Consider the following 14,390-nt stretch of genomic DNA (forward strand, 5'->3'; position numbering starts at 1 on the left):
AGACTTTAAAGAAAATATACCAGTTTCCTTTCCTCCTCAGCATAGACGTGCCTCTGTTTTTGTATGAACATGACATCATCCCTGGTGGCACAGTACCTTTTTTGTATCTCATCTTTTTAGTTTCCCACGTTTTCTGTGAGCAGGAAGAAAGATGAAGCTGGCACAGTAAGCAGAAAAAGTTACAGATTTAAAGTAAGAAAAGGAATCCAAGCCAAAAATAAAAAATGTGCACACGAGGAATGCTTTTAAATTCATTCAAGCATTTTAGACGTTTTTTTTTGCTTTCTATACATTAGCGATATAATTCTCTCCTGATGTTCTACGAGTCCTTTTAAAGTCTCATATGACTGTTACGCTCAGTTAGTGGAGAACAGTTTACTGTGAGCGATGTAAAAAGCGTCCTCAGGGCACGGCTGAATATTCAGGGGGAAATGGATGGATGGATTTTGATAGATGGATGTCACATAAATCAAGGACATTTGCTTTAGTTTACTTCAACCTAATGAGGTTAAAGCATTGCAGGTCACTTGATGTTTCTATACCTGAGCTGCAAAGACAATATGAATCAAAAGTTCTAGACGTATTGATCATTTTTAAGCTGAAGCAGAATTACGTTCTTGTACCTAAATATGTGAATTCGATGCTTTGCTTTGTTTTACAGAATTATCCAACTTAAAACACATTGGCTCTCGTCCAATGATGATTAAACCCTCTGTCGGCACTGGCCATTCTTTTTCCTCATGAAATTCTTGGTTTCATATCGGGGGAACTATCGCATGATTTGCGCAACAAGCCGTTTAGCGCCCCCTGCTGACTCAATGTGGGATTACTGCAACATACGCTTACCTCATGATCTGAAACTTTGCCCACGTTTAGTTTTGAGGTTTTGAGGTGTGAGGGAGATGGAGCACCTACTGGTTGATTTTGTCTGAAATGCCGATCAAATGTGCAGAAAACTTACCATTTAGGTGGGAAACAGTGCACACTTCATGCTCCACTAGGCCGCATGCATCCTCCCTGAAATGTGTCTTGAGAAATAGAGAGATGCATGAGTATTGAAATCAATTTGTTTATTTCTACATCCGTCGTTAAGGCGGAGGCCGAGTGTTGTTAAGCGGCTGTGTTTACTATGAAGCACTGTGGGAAAAAACTGCAATCAGAGGCATGACTTCCTCACATTTCTGTATCAGTCTTTTCAAAGTAAAAGCCATCCAGTGCTTCATATATTAATTGGTACCAATGTTTATTAAATAATGACCCACGGTCCAGACCTTGATGACCTCATAGCTGGTTACGGCCGAGCGTGTAACATCTGATGATAAGAAAAGAGAGGAGTCATTAACTTTAGGAAAAAAGAAAAGTTTCAGATAAGTTTCAAACGACAGAATCATCAAACCCTCCTGACTGAGGACGTTAGAGTTGATCTGTTGGGTTTTTTTTTAACCCCCCCTCATTTTAAAGAATGTGAAGAATTCAAAGAGACTGTTCGACCTTATCCTTGTCTGAACCGCGGAGCGTGCGCCTGGTGGTGCCCAGATGTTTGACACACCGCAGCACAGGAGAGGACTGCTGAGTGAGGTCCTCTCTGTGTTGTTCAGCTTGTTTGAGTTCTCAGTGGTGTCTAAACATCCTGTGACACTGATACCATCAGCCGAGAGAAAACCAGGAAGTGCTGAGCAGATCTTTTAAGTGTACTGTAAAAACAGAGCATCTTTATTGTCCTGCTCTCTGGTCCCTTCAGCAGCCGAACGTCACGACAGAAAGCTGTGAACGACTCATTTTTACAGACGTCATTTTGCCCCGACTTCAAAGAAGGCGGCTTCGGCGGGCACGCCATCTGGACGTGTGGTTAACAGCAGATAGACACAAACCAGTGTGTGGCTGCTGGTTAACCAAACGCTCACCCGGCAGTGTTTTTCTTTCCTGACATTTTTCTTCAGCAGCTAATTGCTGCGCAGACAGACGTTCAATCAAAGTCATTAAAACAAAACTGAGTATGCAAGCCTTTACATCTTTGCTGGATTGGCATGTACTTAAAGAAGGAGGATTATTTCCTCCTCTTCCCACTTACCCGGCTTTAGAGACATCATGTCTTGTATGACTCTAGAGATTATTGGTTTCAATAGGACACATTTTACCGAGCGTGGCGCTCCTTCTGGCTGTTGCTATCCTGATTTTAAGTGTCAATTTGAGGTTTTCTTGTTTCTTTTTGTGCTTTAGGTTTTTCTCTCTCATAGTGTTAAAGATTCGTGAGCCATCTTCTACTCTCTGGTGATTTATTTTGATCTTTTGAATAAATGACGCTCCTTGTCTCAGAGTCTAGAGGTGGAGCAGGGCAGGGTGAAGACAGTGAAATGAAAAATGGGCAAACTGGCAGCTCTAGGGAAGAAGTTAACTTGACATATCACCCAGCCCTGAGACGCACTTTATGTTACTCTGCTTAATATTTGGTTCCTTTAAAGCAGCATTTTTGTAAATATACAAAAAGTAGTCCGATGTCATATAAGACACTATCATTAAGTAAAATGGAATTTTTTTTATTGTTTTTAGGCTGTTAGGCTGGATAGGTTTATTAGTGTGTGCGTGGCTGTCGCTACGTTATATACCTAACTAACCACCTTAAAGAACAGTTTCTGTCACCCTCATTTTGGGGCTCACGACCTGAAAAGTTTGGAAACCCCTGCTTTAAAGGTCTGTTATTTACTGGCTGTAATGTAGGGCTTTCACACTTGCAGAAAACTCCTGATATTTCCAGGAGGAGCTGCATGTGTGAATGCAAACTGCCATGTTTTTCTCTCTGACTTTATCTTTAATAAACATTGGTACCAATTTCACCTGCCAGCCCTCCTCGTATTATTTCAGCAGAAAGTCCGAGTGAGCTGAAGTGAGAAAGCTGCAGGAAGTTATCCAGAGAATTCACCTCCAGTTTTCCGTCTCGTCTGACAGCGATAGTCTCCCGCTGTGAGGTTCATATAAGAACAGCCAGGTCAGGATTTCAGGAGCAGTCCTCCTGAAATGATCTAGATCTTTTCAGGAGTGCAGATATGAAAACAGCTATAGACTGTGTTTATTCTGATTTTACAGTTGTCTCTTCTGTAACATTCAGAACATATCTTCTGTGATAAGCTGTGTATTTTGGTTTCAGTGTCCTGTTTGGTTTGGGTAGACGGATGTGTTAGGACATGGGGTCAGTGTGTTTTTCTGCTCTAGGTGAAAAAAAACAAAATGTCCATTCCCTTTCTTTTCTCTGTTACGTTCGAGTGACCATCATGTATAAAAATTGAGGGAAAATTAAAGGAAATTTTTTTCAAATTTTCAGGAGCTGGTTGTGATGGGGGCGCCGGGGTCGTACTACTGGACCGGGACCATCAAGGTGTACAACCTGACTTCTGAGTCCTTCTCCAGCCCGAACAAAGACGACATCGACTCCCACAGATACAGCTACCTGGGTGAGAGAGCCTTCTTTTTGTTAACTCTCAACTACGAGCACCAAAAGAGCGGTGGCTGATTCTCGTCTCTGTCCTCAGGCTACGCGGTGACCGCCGGACACTTCTCCTCCCCTAACGTAATCGACATCGCTGCAGGGGCGCCTCAGCACAGCGGCAGTGGAAAAGTAGGAACCTCCATCTTTTTTTTCTCTTGTTTCCAGCTGATGAATTAAAAGTTTCTTCTTGCTGCAGTGATTTTTTATTTTTTTCTCCTGCGCAGGTTTACATTTTCAAAATCGATGGTGCATCTTTAGTGAAGAGTTTTCAAGCCTCTGGGAGAATGGTATGAGCTGGGACGAGGTCTTGTATTCTCCCTTCTGTTTTTAATTAGTTTATTTTATTTTAGCTTAGCTTAGCTTAGCTTTGTTTAGTTTAGTTTAGTTTAGTTTTGTCTTGTTTAGTTTACTTTACTTTACTTTACTTTACTTTACTTTACTTTACTTTACTTTACTTTACTTTACTTTACTTTACTTTACTTTAGTTTAGTTTTGTCTTGTTTAGTTTAGTTTAGTTTAGTTTAGTTTAGTTTAGTTTAGTTTTGTCTTGTTTAGTTTAGTTTACTTTACTTTACTTTACTTTACTTTACTTTACTTTACTTTACTTTACTTTACTTTACTTTACTTTACTTTACTTTACTTTAGTTTACTTTACTTTAGTTTAGTTTAGTTTTGTCTTGTTTAGTTTAGTTTAGTTTAGTTTAGTTTAGTTTACTTTACTTTACTTTAGTTTACTTTAGTTTTGTCTTGTTTTGTTTAGTTTAGTTTAGTTTAGTTTAGTTTAGTTTAGTTTAGTTTAGTTTTGTTTAGTTTAGTTTGTCTTGTTTTGTTTAGTTTAGTTTTGTTTAGTTTAGTTTAGTTTAGTTTAGTTTAGTTTAGTTTTGTTTAGTTTAGTTTGTCTTGTTTTGTTTAGTTTAGTTTAGTTTAGTTTAGTTTAGTTTAGTTTAGTTTAGTTTAGTTTAGTTTGTCTTGTTTTGTTTAGTTTAGTTTAGTTTAGTTTGTCTTGTTTTGTTTAGTTTAGTTTAGTTTAGTTTGTCTTGTTTTGTTTAGTTTAGTTTAGTTTAGTTTAGTTTAGTTTGTCTTGTTTTGTTTAGTTTAGTTTAGTTTAGTTTGTCTTGTTTTGTTTAGTTTAGTTTAGTTTTGTTTAGTTTAGTTTTGTCTTGTCTTGTTTAGTTTAGTTTAGTTTAGTTTAGTTTAGTTTAGTTTAGTTTAGTTTAGTTTAGTTTAGTTTAGTTTGTCTTGTTTTGTTTTGTTTTGTTTTGTTTTGTTTTGTTTAGTTTAGTTTGTCTTGTTTTGTTTTGTCTTGTTTAGTTTAGTTTAGTTTAGTTTAGTTTAGTTTAGTTTAGTTTAGTTTTGTTTAGTTTAGTTTGTCTTGTTTTGTTTTGTTTTGTTTTGTTTTGTTTTGTTTTGTTTTGTTTTGTTTTGTTTAGTTTAGTTTGTCTTGTTTTGTTTTGTCTTGTTTAGTTTAGTTTAGTTTAGTTTAGTTTAGTTTAGTTTAGTTTGTCTTGTTTTGTTTAGTTTAGTTTAGTTTAGTTTAGTTTGTCTTGTTTTGTTTTGTCTTGTTTTGTTTTGTTTTGTTTTGTTTTGTTTTGTTTTGTTTTGTTTATTTGCACATTTTTTTTAAAGAAAAGTCAAACAGAAAAATAAAACAAATAAAAAATAAAACACATGTTTGGTGAGGTAGAAGCCCATGAGGGCTTATCTCAAAACCTCACCTTAAGAGATTAAACAAAGTTAAAATAAAATACAGTAAAAATAACAAAGTAAGAATATTTACTATCACAAAAAAAAATTACCCAACTGAAAATGACATACAAACATTGAAAACATAACAATTGAGCAAAACAGCAAATCGCTCTGCAGCACATATTTTACATCAAGGCTTTTGTTTTACTGTACTTTTTCATTATTTTCTAACCTAATCTGCCTCTGGGATCATGTGGTTAAGTCTTCTGATGCATTGCAGACATGCACTGTTGTTAGAAATGTGATGTTTACGTCTGCGCTGCAGTAACCAAAGCCAGGGAGGCAGCTAATGCTTCCCTTACAGAAGGGGAATAAAGGACGTTTACGGCCGCTTTTAAAAGGTGCAGATAATAAAGGGGAAGTCAGAGTGTGGTTGGTATGTGAATGTAATGAAGTGAAGAAGAAGTGTCTGTGATCTGACCCATTGCTCTGTGGCTCGGCTTGGTTTCAGATGGGCTCTTACTTTGGCTCCTCATTGTGTGCAGTTGATCTGAACCAGGACGGCCTGTCGGACCTGCTGGTGGGGGCTCCCATGCACAGCCAGCTCCGGGACGAGGGCCAGGTGTCTGTGTACCTCAGCAAGGGCAATGTGAGTGTGGGAACATGAAACCATAACGCACAGATTTATTTTTTTGTCCACTATACATTTCTTTACCGCTATCGTTGCTCCGCTCGCTCATGTTTGATTTCTTTCCCCATCGTGTTTGTTATCATGATTACAGATTAAAACAGCAGAGCATGATGGGAGTGAGGGAGATTATTTTTACCCAAGCTTCTGTTTGTACCTTTTATATTTATGAGTTGTTCCAGGGAGGAAGTCGGCTGCATGTTTGGTGGTTTAATCGTTTGGATAAAAGCCAAGCGACTGCAGTCCTAGCCAAAGAATTTTATCTGAGAAAAGAGGCAATCATTTCTCTGCAGCAGTTTACTTTTGTCTTCTGCCAGCTCAGAAAATAAATCTTGTGGCTTCTTTTTTATTATTTATTTTGCAGGGTGTGATGGAGGAGGCCGGTGTTTTGAGTGGCGACAACGCTTTCAATGCACACTTTGGAGAATGCATCACCGCAATCGGAGACGTAGATGACGATGGATATCAGGGTCAGTAAAAAGTTCTGTGATAACTAAGACTGCCTGATATATTTCACAAACATGTTTTTGAGTTAAGACCAAACACAGTGATGATGTCAACCATTGGCTTCCGAAGCGGAGTTTTGATACCAGATGATGGCAGTCGCCATATTGGAACTGCTGGATGGTAAACCCTGATATTTCTTGCGTTTCCACAGCCAATCGTATAAAAACAGCCTTGAAGACTCTCTCCAAATCCACAGGACTTTAGAACATGGTGCATTTTATGTTTGTGCTTTATTACCGCTGTCACACAGGAAGAGACGATTCTTTCGACCAATCAACGGACTGCATTGGTCTAGCTCAAACCTTTAGGGTTGGCAGGTACGCTTGGCACCCCGACAGAAGGGTACCAAAAAAGTAGAACCTGTTACTCTGGTAGCCTTCCCGACTTTTGACGGTGGAAACACCAAGAAATGTTTACAACACCGAACTGAACCAAACCAGACCACTTGGTGGAAACAGAGCCAAAGAGGGGGAGCTGCGTTGGCCTTAAGCCTCCTGGAAAACAGCTACAACACGCCCCCCCCCCCCCCCCCCGTCAGTCAGATCAACCACGCCCATAATCGGTCAGCCTTCATTCAATCTAAAGGAAACCAATTCCAAGATCGTTAATGTCACAAGTCGTGACATTACAAATAAAGGCTCTGTGGAGCCAGAGGTCAAAAAGGATGAGCATGAAATCCAAAACACAACCTGGGAAGTGAAGAGTAGAAAATCCCACTTTAAAGGAACTGCACACAACAAAGAGACATCTGAAACCTGTGTCCAGGGTCAGTTTGTAGGGCTTTAACACGGTTTGGTCCATTGAACACAAATCTCTCGTATTTTACAGAAGACATAATTAAAGTTTCAGGATTTACTCCCATCCTCACAGGACCAATCATTTTAGATTTATTCCACCATGGTGGGAAATTGTATTGGCTGCAACTTTACACCTGTGTAAATTGTGTTTTTGCTAGTGATTATCAAAGCGTCTGCAATGCAAAAAAAAAAAAAGTAGAGATTATTTCAAGCCAGAGAGTCCTTGAATGCACCAAAAACAGAGCAGCCATTAAATTCAAAACTTTTCTCCGTCTAACCGCGAAACCATCTCTAGGGCCGCCATTTGGCCAGTCAGAGCCCGGATGGCGGTCGTGTTTTGCATGTATACGTTTGTTTAATGACCCTCCAGTGGTCTATGAAATCTCTAATCCAGACAATGACCAACACTTTGCTGTAGTATTCATTGCTATTAATGTGACATTGTCCTGACAGTCGTGCAACAAAACTATTTCCTGTGTCGTCTGGCGAGAGATAAAGTTGTAAATGTTATATTTCTCACGAGTAAATGTGGTCTGTTGGGGAGGTGCAACCAAACCAAGCGTCCATTTTCACAGACTTTCTGTTTAGTTAACAAGGGGGGAATCTATAGAAAAATATTGCCCTCTTCTACCCGCTTGTGCACCAAGTTATCCTGACACACGCCAAATAATCCACACACACACACACACACACACACACACACACACACACACACACACACACACACACACACACACACACACACACACACACACACACACACACACACAGGCGTACATCTACATGTCGTTTTTCCTGGCACTCGTCTGTCTCAAACTCTCAGACTGGAAGCTGCTGCCCGGTTTCATCACTGTGAGAGAAACGCTTCAAGGCTTGCTGCCTGGCACATGTTTGTGTGTTTTTGTGTGTGTGTCTGTGTGTGTGTGTCTGTGTGTGTGTGTGTGTGTGTGTGTGTGTCTGTGTGTGTGTGTGTGTGTGTGTGTGTGTGTGTGTGTGTGTGTGTGTGTGTGTGTGAGGAGAAAGATGGCAGCTGGGAAGCATAACTCATCCTGCAACTCGTCGCTCTCGCTGTGTCTGAAGAGCCACACTGACTAATCTGTGATTTACAACCAAAACTGCTACCATTTAAATCTGAGAGAACTACTGTAGAAAAATCAAAAAAACACATGTCTCGTTTAATTCTGCTTCTTCATAATCTGCTTAATTAACACAACAAATAAAGCCATTCTTTGTCCTGTTTCTGCGGAATGTGCACCACTCGACCCCAGAGGTGTTTTGGTTTATAAAAAGAACGTTTATATATGGACTTGCTGTGGAAATGGGGATAAGGAGACGTTGTTTTTCTCATTGCCAGCACTTTATAGTCTTGTTTCCACTCTCTCAGAGGTCGCACAAGTTTTTACGGCCACTAACAACACTTAATTGTCTATTAAGAGTCTTACTGTAACTGCTTGTTTCCCAGGCGCTGGCCAGCTGAGAGTAAACAGAAGGCATTCACAAAAAACAAGCCGTCGCTTATGTCCTCATTTTCTTTAACGTCTCATGAAAAAAAAAACACTGTTTTACTCGTTTCTTTAGATGTAGCAATCGGAGCCCCTAAAGAGGACGACTACGCAGGAGCTGTTTATATCTACCACGGCGATGAAACGGGAATCATCAGCAAATACTCCATGGTAAGATTTTTTTTTATCTCCTCACATTAAAATATGATGGATATGTTTCTTGCTTAGTCATGGTTAGCGATGGAAGATCATTGTTTCCCTCCTTTTCTTCAGATATAATATTTCTCTGTAGCTTCACCGCAGCGTGCTAAACGCTGATGGAAACCATGTGTTCACCTTGCATACTGAGGTAGCTGAGTAATGTGTGGTAAAGTCGCAGGTGGTGTTGTAGCCTCAGGAGTACAACAGAAGAAGACCCACGCAGCTTTAAATGAGGGAAATCAGCAGATCTGCGTGGGAAAGTTTAAAAAAACTCCCCACATGATCTAAACTATCACCAGTCCTGAGGTCGGCTTGTGTGAAGCAGTTTTAAAGTTTTTATTCCAAACATTGATATTTAATTTGAAGGTGAAGACAGGGTTGTTGATCAGATAAAGTTGCACGTGTGGGGTGATAGCAGGGCACGGATTAGGTCATTATTCAAAAAGAGCTTGCAGAAAGAAATTCAGCTATACAATCAGAGAGATAGTTACACTTAGGACAAGGAAGGATAAAATGGTATGTATACAGGAAGCAGTTTTCCCTGCCTTTAAAGAGGACATATTCTCCCCCTCCTCCACCTTTTCAAACAGCCCCCTGTGGTCTAAATGAAACATCTGTGCTGTGCTTTGGTCAAAATATAACATGAATCAAGCACCAGAGGAGGTTTGTGAGCCTGTATAAACCAGCTCTCTCAGAACGCTCCGTTTTGGTGTGTGTGTCTCTTTAAATGCAATGAGCCCCCCCCTGAGTTTTCCCAGTAGACATCACTCCTTCGCTAGCGAGAAAAAAAATGGCCAACCTGTGTAAAAGTTTTGTTCTAGGCTGGGGGTGGAGTCCATGGGTGGAGATGCAAGGGGAGGGGAAGGGATTTTTTTTACCAGAATCCCACTGTGACATCACAAGGAGAGCACATTTGGGTGTATTTCACAGTTTGTGGGTCTGTGGACACTCAGGTTACCAAAAGACTGAATATGTTCAAAAACACTGTAGAAGTGGATTATTCACAACATGTCCCCTTTATGCTAAGCTAAGCTAATTCCGTTTTTTGCTCTGGCTCTTACTCTGTGCAAGAACGCTACCAAAGAAATCTCCCGACATATCAGCGATGCAAAGCTGCAAAATGTATCTTTGCATTTGAACAAACAGATCACACAATCTTCTAGCTCGCTCGCTTTCTTCCATGTTTGCTCACACATGTTTTTATCTGACGGCGGGTATCATCTGTTACAGAAACTGTCTGGACGCAGCGTTAGCCCTGGTCTGCAGATGTTTGGCCAGTCGATCTCAGGCGATGTGGACATGGACAGCAACGGATACACAGGTAAGTTCAAAACCAGATGAGATGAAAAGTTTCATTTTCACAGAAACATCAAACAGGAAAAGGAAGAGATTGTTAAATATTTAGTTTTGCAGCCTCATGGTTTCTTGCAGCAGCAGTGCAGAGACTCGTGATAGAGGCATCTTGTTTACTGCATTCCTCAGCTGACATTCAGACTCAGCCTGTGTGACAGTTTAACTCCTCTGTGCATTGTTTTGGATTTGCAGGTGTAAAGAGTGCTTAAAGCAGAAGCTACATTTCTGTCATATTGAATCTAGTCGTGTGCCTGTCTTTGTTGCAGATGTCACCATTGGAGCGTTCATGTCAGACAGTGTTGTGCTGCTGAGGTGAGTAGCTGTATCATTTTGTGAACCTGCTGTTTTTCTTTGCTTACCTCTGTCTCGTCTTAATCTCCAGTTTCTCCCACTCTTGTGTTCCTGTGTGGTTGTAGGACCCGGCCTGTCATTACGGTGGATGTCTCCATCTTCCTGCCGGTCTCCATCAACATCACTGTGCCGCAGTGCCACGAGGGCCAGCACCACCAAAACTGCTTCAATGTCACCGTCTGCATGCGCTTCAGGGGGAAACAGCTGCCCGGGCAGATAGGTGAGAACAAATCCTCCAGGAGAAACCTCTAATTCTCACTATGAGGGCATCAAAACTAACTGTGAGTTATATCACTCAAAGACCCAACTGCTGTCACCCACTGAAACAAAAACATCTTTCCACTTTGAGTGTCCCTGACTAAGGATTTCATGCTACAATTCTACAATTCACTTAGCAGACGCTTTTATCCAAAGCGACGTACATCAGAGAGTAAGTTCATGAAACATTTTTCTTCATTGTAATTCATGGTAAAGCAAAATTAACAAACATTTTTCATTCCCTTGGTAAAAAACCTGTTTCCCTTCCTGGTGCATCACCTCACAGTGACACACCTGCAGCATTTCAAGCGTTCCTGATAACTGGTAACCTTGAATTTCAGACTTCTGAGATCAAATGGAACGCACTAAAAGCTAGATACAATTCTACAATTCACTTCACAGACTCTTTTATCCAAAGCGACGTACATCAGAGAGTAAGAACAACACAAGCAAGGATCTAGAAAAAAGGGAACAATGTGAGTAAGAGCAAACGATCAGCTTTGAGTCTGATTGGACCCACAGGTGCTGACAGGAAGTGACCAGAGGCAAAGCACAACATTGAGGGCAGTTCTTGAGAGCTCTAATCAGTATAGAAACCATCTTATAAGTCGTCGTTATCAAACAAAAACCATCGTCACAACCATCATCATCATCATCAATAATATGGAGACCATCATCAAGTTAGTAGGTATTCATGAAAGAGCTGGGTCTTTAGCTTTTTCTTAAAGGTGCAGAGGGACTCTGCAGATCACATGGAGACTGTTCACTGTCTGTTCTGCAGAATGGGAGACCTCTGTGTGTGATTGTGCACCTTTTTATAACTATGCACTGAAATTCACATCGAAGGTCTTTTAAGCGATTATTGGAACGGTTGACTTTGAGAGGGAAGTCCTGGTTATTCGAGTCTTATGTCTTGGCAAACCAGCACTTTGGCACAGTGAACTTCTAAAGCCATACTTTTGAGCTGTCATTTTGTGTTTTTCGAGGGATTGAAAGTGATACCACTTGAACTTTTAAATTGTGTAAAAATGTAAACATAATCCGGCTGAGAAATTCTCCTCAGGCTTGGAGGCAGTCAGCGCGGTTAGCACTTTGGCCTCTGCATCGGTGCGTTTGGCCCGACCCTTCAGGGGTGACTGGCTCGAGGGTGCGGTGCCTGTTTGAGTGCTGAGGTGCGGTCCTGTTTCCAGTGTTTGGGTGTGGTCACTCACACTCCCCCCCCCCCCCCCCCCCCCCCTCCAAACCCAACCCCAGGGGAGCAGGAGCCCTGTCGTTACATAATGACTGTGTCCTGGCTCTCAGGGATAAAGCCTCTCTGTTCAGCCGTCTGGACAGCAGCATGGAAAGTGCAGCAACATGTGTTTGGTGACTCCTCTAATGAAGCCTCCTCTGGAGTGAGCTCATGGCGTTTCCCTCTGTTTGGAGCGGAGGAAACAGGGAGGCTTTGGTCCAAGTGGGGTGTGTTCTGCCACCCTTCCCACTGTTTTACCGGTGTGACACCCTCCTGAGGCAATTACTCCAGACTGAGGCTGATTCATTCAGAGTGGATGGCGTTTGAATGGCCCTGAAGCCCCATGTACGGTTTTCCTGGAAGTGTTAGTAATGTTTGACATCATGCTTTACGATTCTTCAATTTTTAAATAGATTTTGAAGGAGCTCTTGCTTAAGGTCAGGGGGGCGGAGCCAGCAAGGAATGTTGTTTTTGAAATGTTTTTCTTTCACAGAAATACAACCTCTGGCCCAGCGGCTGGAAAATTAATTTCCCTTTTTTTCCCCGCTAATCCTTGTCTGCTCACCTGAAGCGGAAAATAAAATCTGCACAAAAAGCTTCTAATGTCAAAGATCAGGTTGTCAGCAGTAAATCCTAACCCTCTGTCTTATGAGCACATCTTGAATGTAATAACTCAAAAACTCTCTTAAATAAAAACGATCTTAAATAAGAGCTTTTTATTCGCTTGGAAGATAAAACCATTAAGGATCATTTAACCAGTGTCTGCACATGGCAAACTGCTTTATTTATTGTAATGATGCAACAATCCAACTTTTTCAGGAACGGTACTGATCTGATACCTGGGCTTTGGATATCTTCAGAAACAGATACCTATCCGATCTGATACCAGTGTTTAATTAATCACCTGTATTCCTCACAGTGAGGATGAGACTGGGAACCATTAACATGTTAAACAGCATCAGGTTTTCATAAAAAACATTATCTCGATTTCCTCCAGAGCCCCCTGCAGGCACAGATTCATGACATCACTCAAGCTTCATCCATTGATATTCACAGTCTTTGTATGAAGGTGATGGCAAACTGTTGTTCCAGGTGATTTGTTGCGTTCAAACCATCAACAGAGAGTCTTAACACACTTGTCACAGAGATCTCATTTGAATCCTTATCAGACCGATATCTGATACCAGGATTGGATCACAGCCTTCCTAACTAATTACATTTTCTTGGTCTGTTTTTTTGTCTTCATGTGAAGCTTGTCGTTGTTGCTGCTGTCTCGGCCAGGAAACCCCGCAGCTCTTCTTCATGTGTTTTTCTGGCCTGTGGGTGAAAGATTTAGCAAAACGATTATGTTAAATCTTTCATAAACAACTCGACACAAAGAGCTCTTGTTAAAAGTTAAAGTGATATCAGATGATTCGACCAGAAAAATGTTCCCGTCTTCCCTCTGACTCACATTCATTCATACGCAATAATTCATCTCTTCCACCCCATGTTTTGACGGCAATCATCAGAAAACCAAACCCTTGCATACTTGAAGTGTTTCTCCAGATTATCTTTACTCCGATAACCGCCGCTGTCAGTTAACAGGAAGTCTTAACACTCTTTTCAGATCTGCTTTATAACCTGACGGCTGATGTGGATAAGCGGCAGAAGAGCCAGCCTTCCCGGGTCTACTTCACCCAGAGCGGCTCTCAGATCAGCCAGATGAGCCAGCAGCTCAGCCTGGAGATCGACAGGGAGGAGTGCCAGCGCTTCACCGCCTACGTGAAGGTAAAGGGAGGGATTGTGTGAGTGTGTGTGTGTGTGTGTGTGTTTATGTTGGGTCTGTCCATATGCTGCTCGTGTCCTCAGCTGATCTTTCCCATGACCCTGATCCCTCTCTCGCTCTCTTCCTCTCTCTCTTCGGTGTTGACGTCTGATATGAGATATTTGCTATTTACAGATAATTGTGTGGTTTGTTTTTGGTTGGAGCGTCACAGTTTGTATGTTTCCAGCTCAGATGTTGACAGTATTGATGATGGGAATTTAGGCTCTCTTCAGGGAGCTGGATTTTTATTGGCGCCCTTTTCTGCTCCCAAATCTTTTCACCTATTGCCCGTTCTGACTTTCATCACTCTAATTAACTCGCCATGTTTCGACCAATTGCAAAAACAATCATACAATGATGCACCACAATATCTGATTAGGTTGAATGTTTTTTTATTCACCGACATTTGGATTCAGCTTCACCTCTCACCATGCTTCATCTCGTTCTGCTGTCTTACATGATGCGGCTGTCAACCTTTTTTAAGACTTAGGAACTTCAGTTCATGTCAAACTCAAAGCCAACGCC

The 14,390-nt window shown here is 41.2% G+C and overlaps 1 protein-coding gene across 1 annotated transcript in view; it reads left to right on the forward strand.

Annotated features, from left to right (window-relative positions):
* The window catches only part of itga9 (integrin, alpha 9), a 71,528-nt gene that overhangs the window by 11,205 nt on the left and 45,933 nt on the right, over window positions 1-14,390 (forward strand). Inside the window, exons 6-15 of the mRNA XM_065959688.1 lie at window positions 3,320-3,449; window positions 3,528-3,613; window positions 3,709-3,771; window positions 5,682-5,819; window positions 6,223-6,328; window positions 8,741-8,835; window positions 10,096-10,186; window positions 10,485-10,530; window positions 10,635-10,789; window positions 13,668-13,828. Coding sequence (XP_065815760.1) covers window positions 3,320-3,449; window positions 3,528-3,613; window positions 3,709-3,771; window positions 5,682-5,819; window positions 6,223-6,328; window positions 8,741-8,835; window positions 10,096-10,186; window positions 10,485-10,530; window positions 10,635-10,789; window positions 13,668-13,828 — 1,071 coding nt within the window. The remainder of the gene's footprint in view (window positions 1-3,319; window positions 3,450-3,527; window positions 3,614-3,708; window positions 3,772-5,681; window positions 5,820-6,222; window positions 6,329-8,740; window positions 8,836-10,095; window positions 10,187-10,484; window positions 10,531-10,634; window positions 10,790-13,667; window positions 13,829-14,390) is intronic.

Source organism: Labrus bergylta, chromosome 10 (assembly GCF_963930695.1).
Source record: "Labrus bergylta chromosome 10, fLabBer1.1, whole genome shotgun sequence".
Lineage (NCBI taxonomy): Eukaryota > Metazoa > Chordata > Actinopteri > Labriformes > Labridae > Labrus > Labrus bergylta.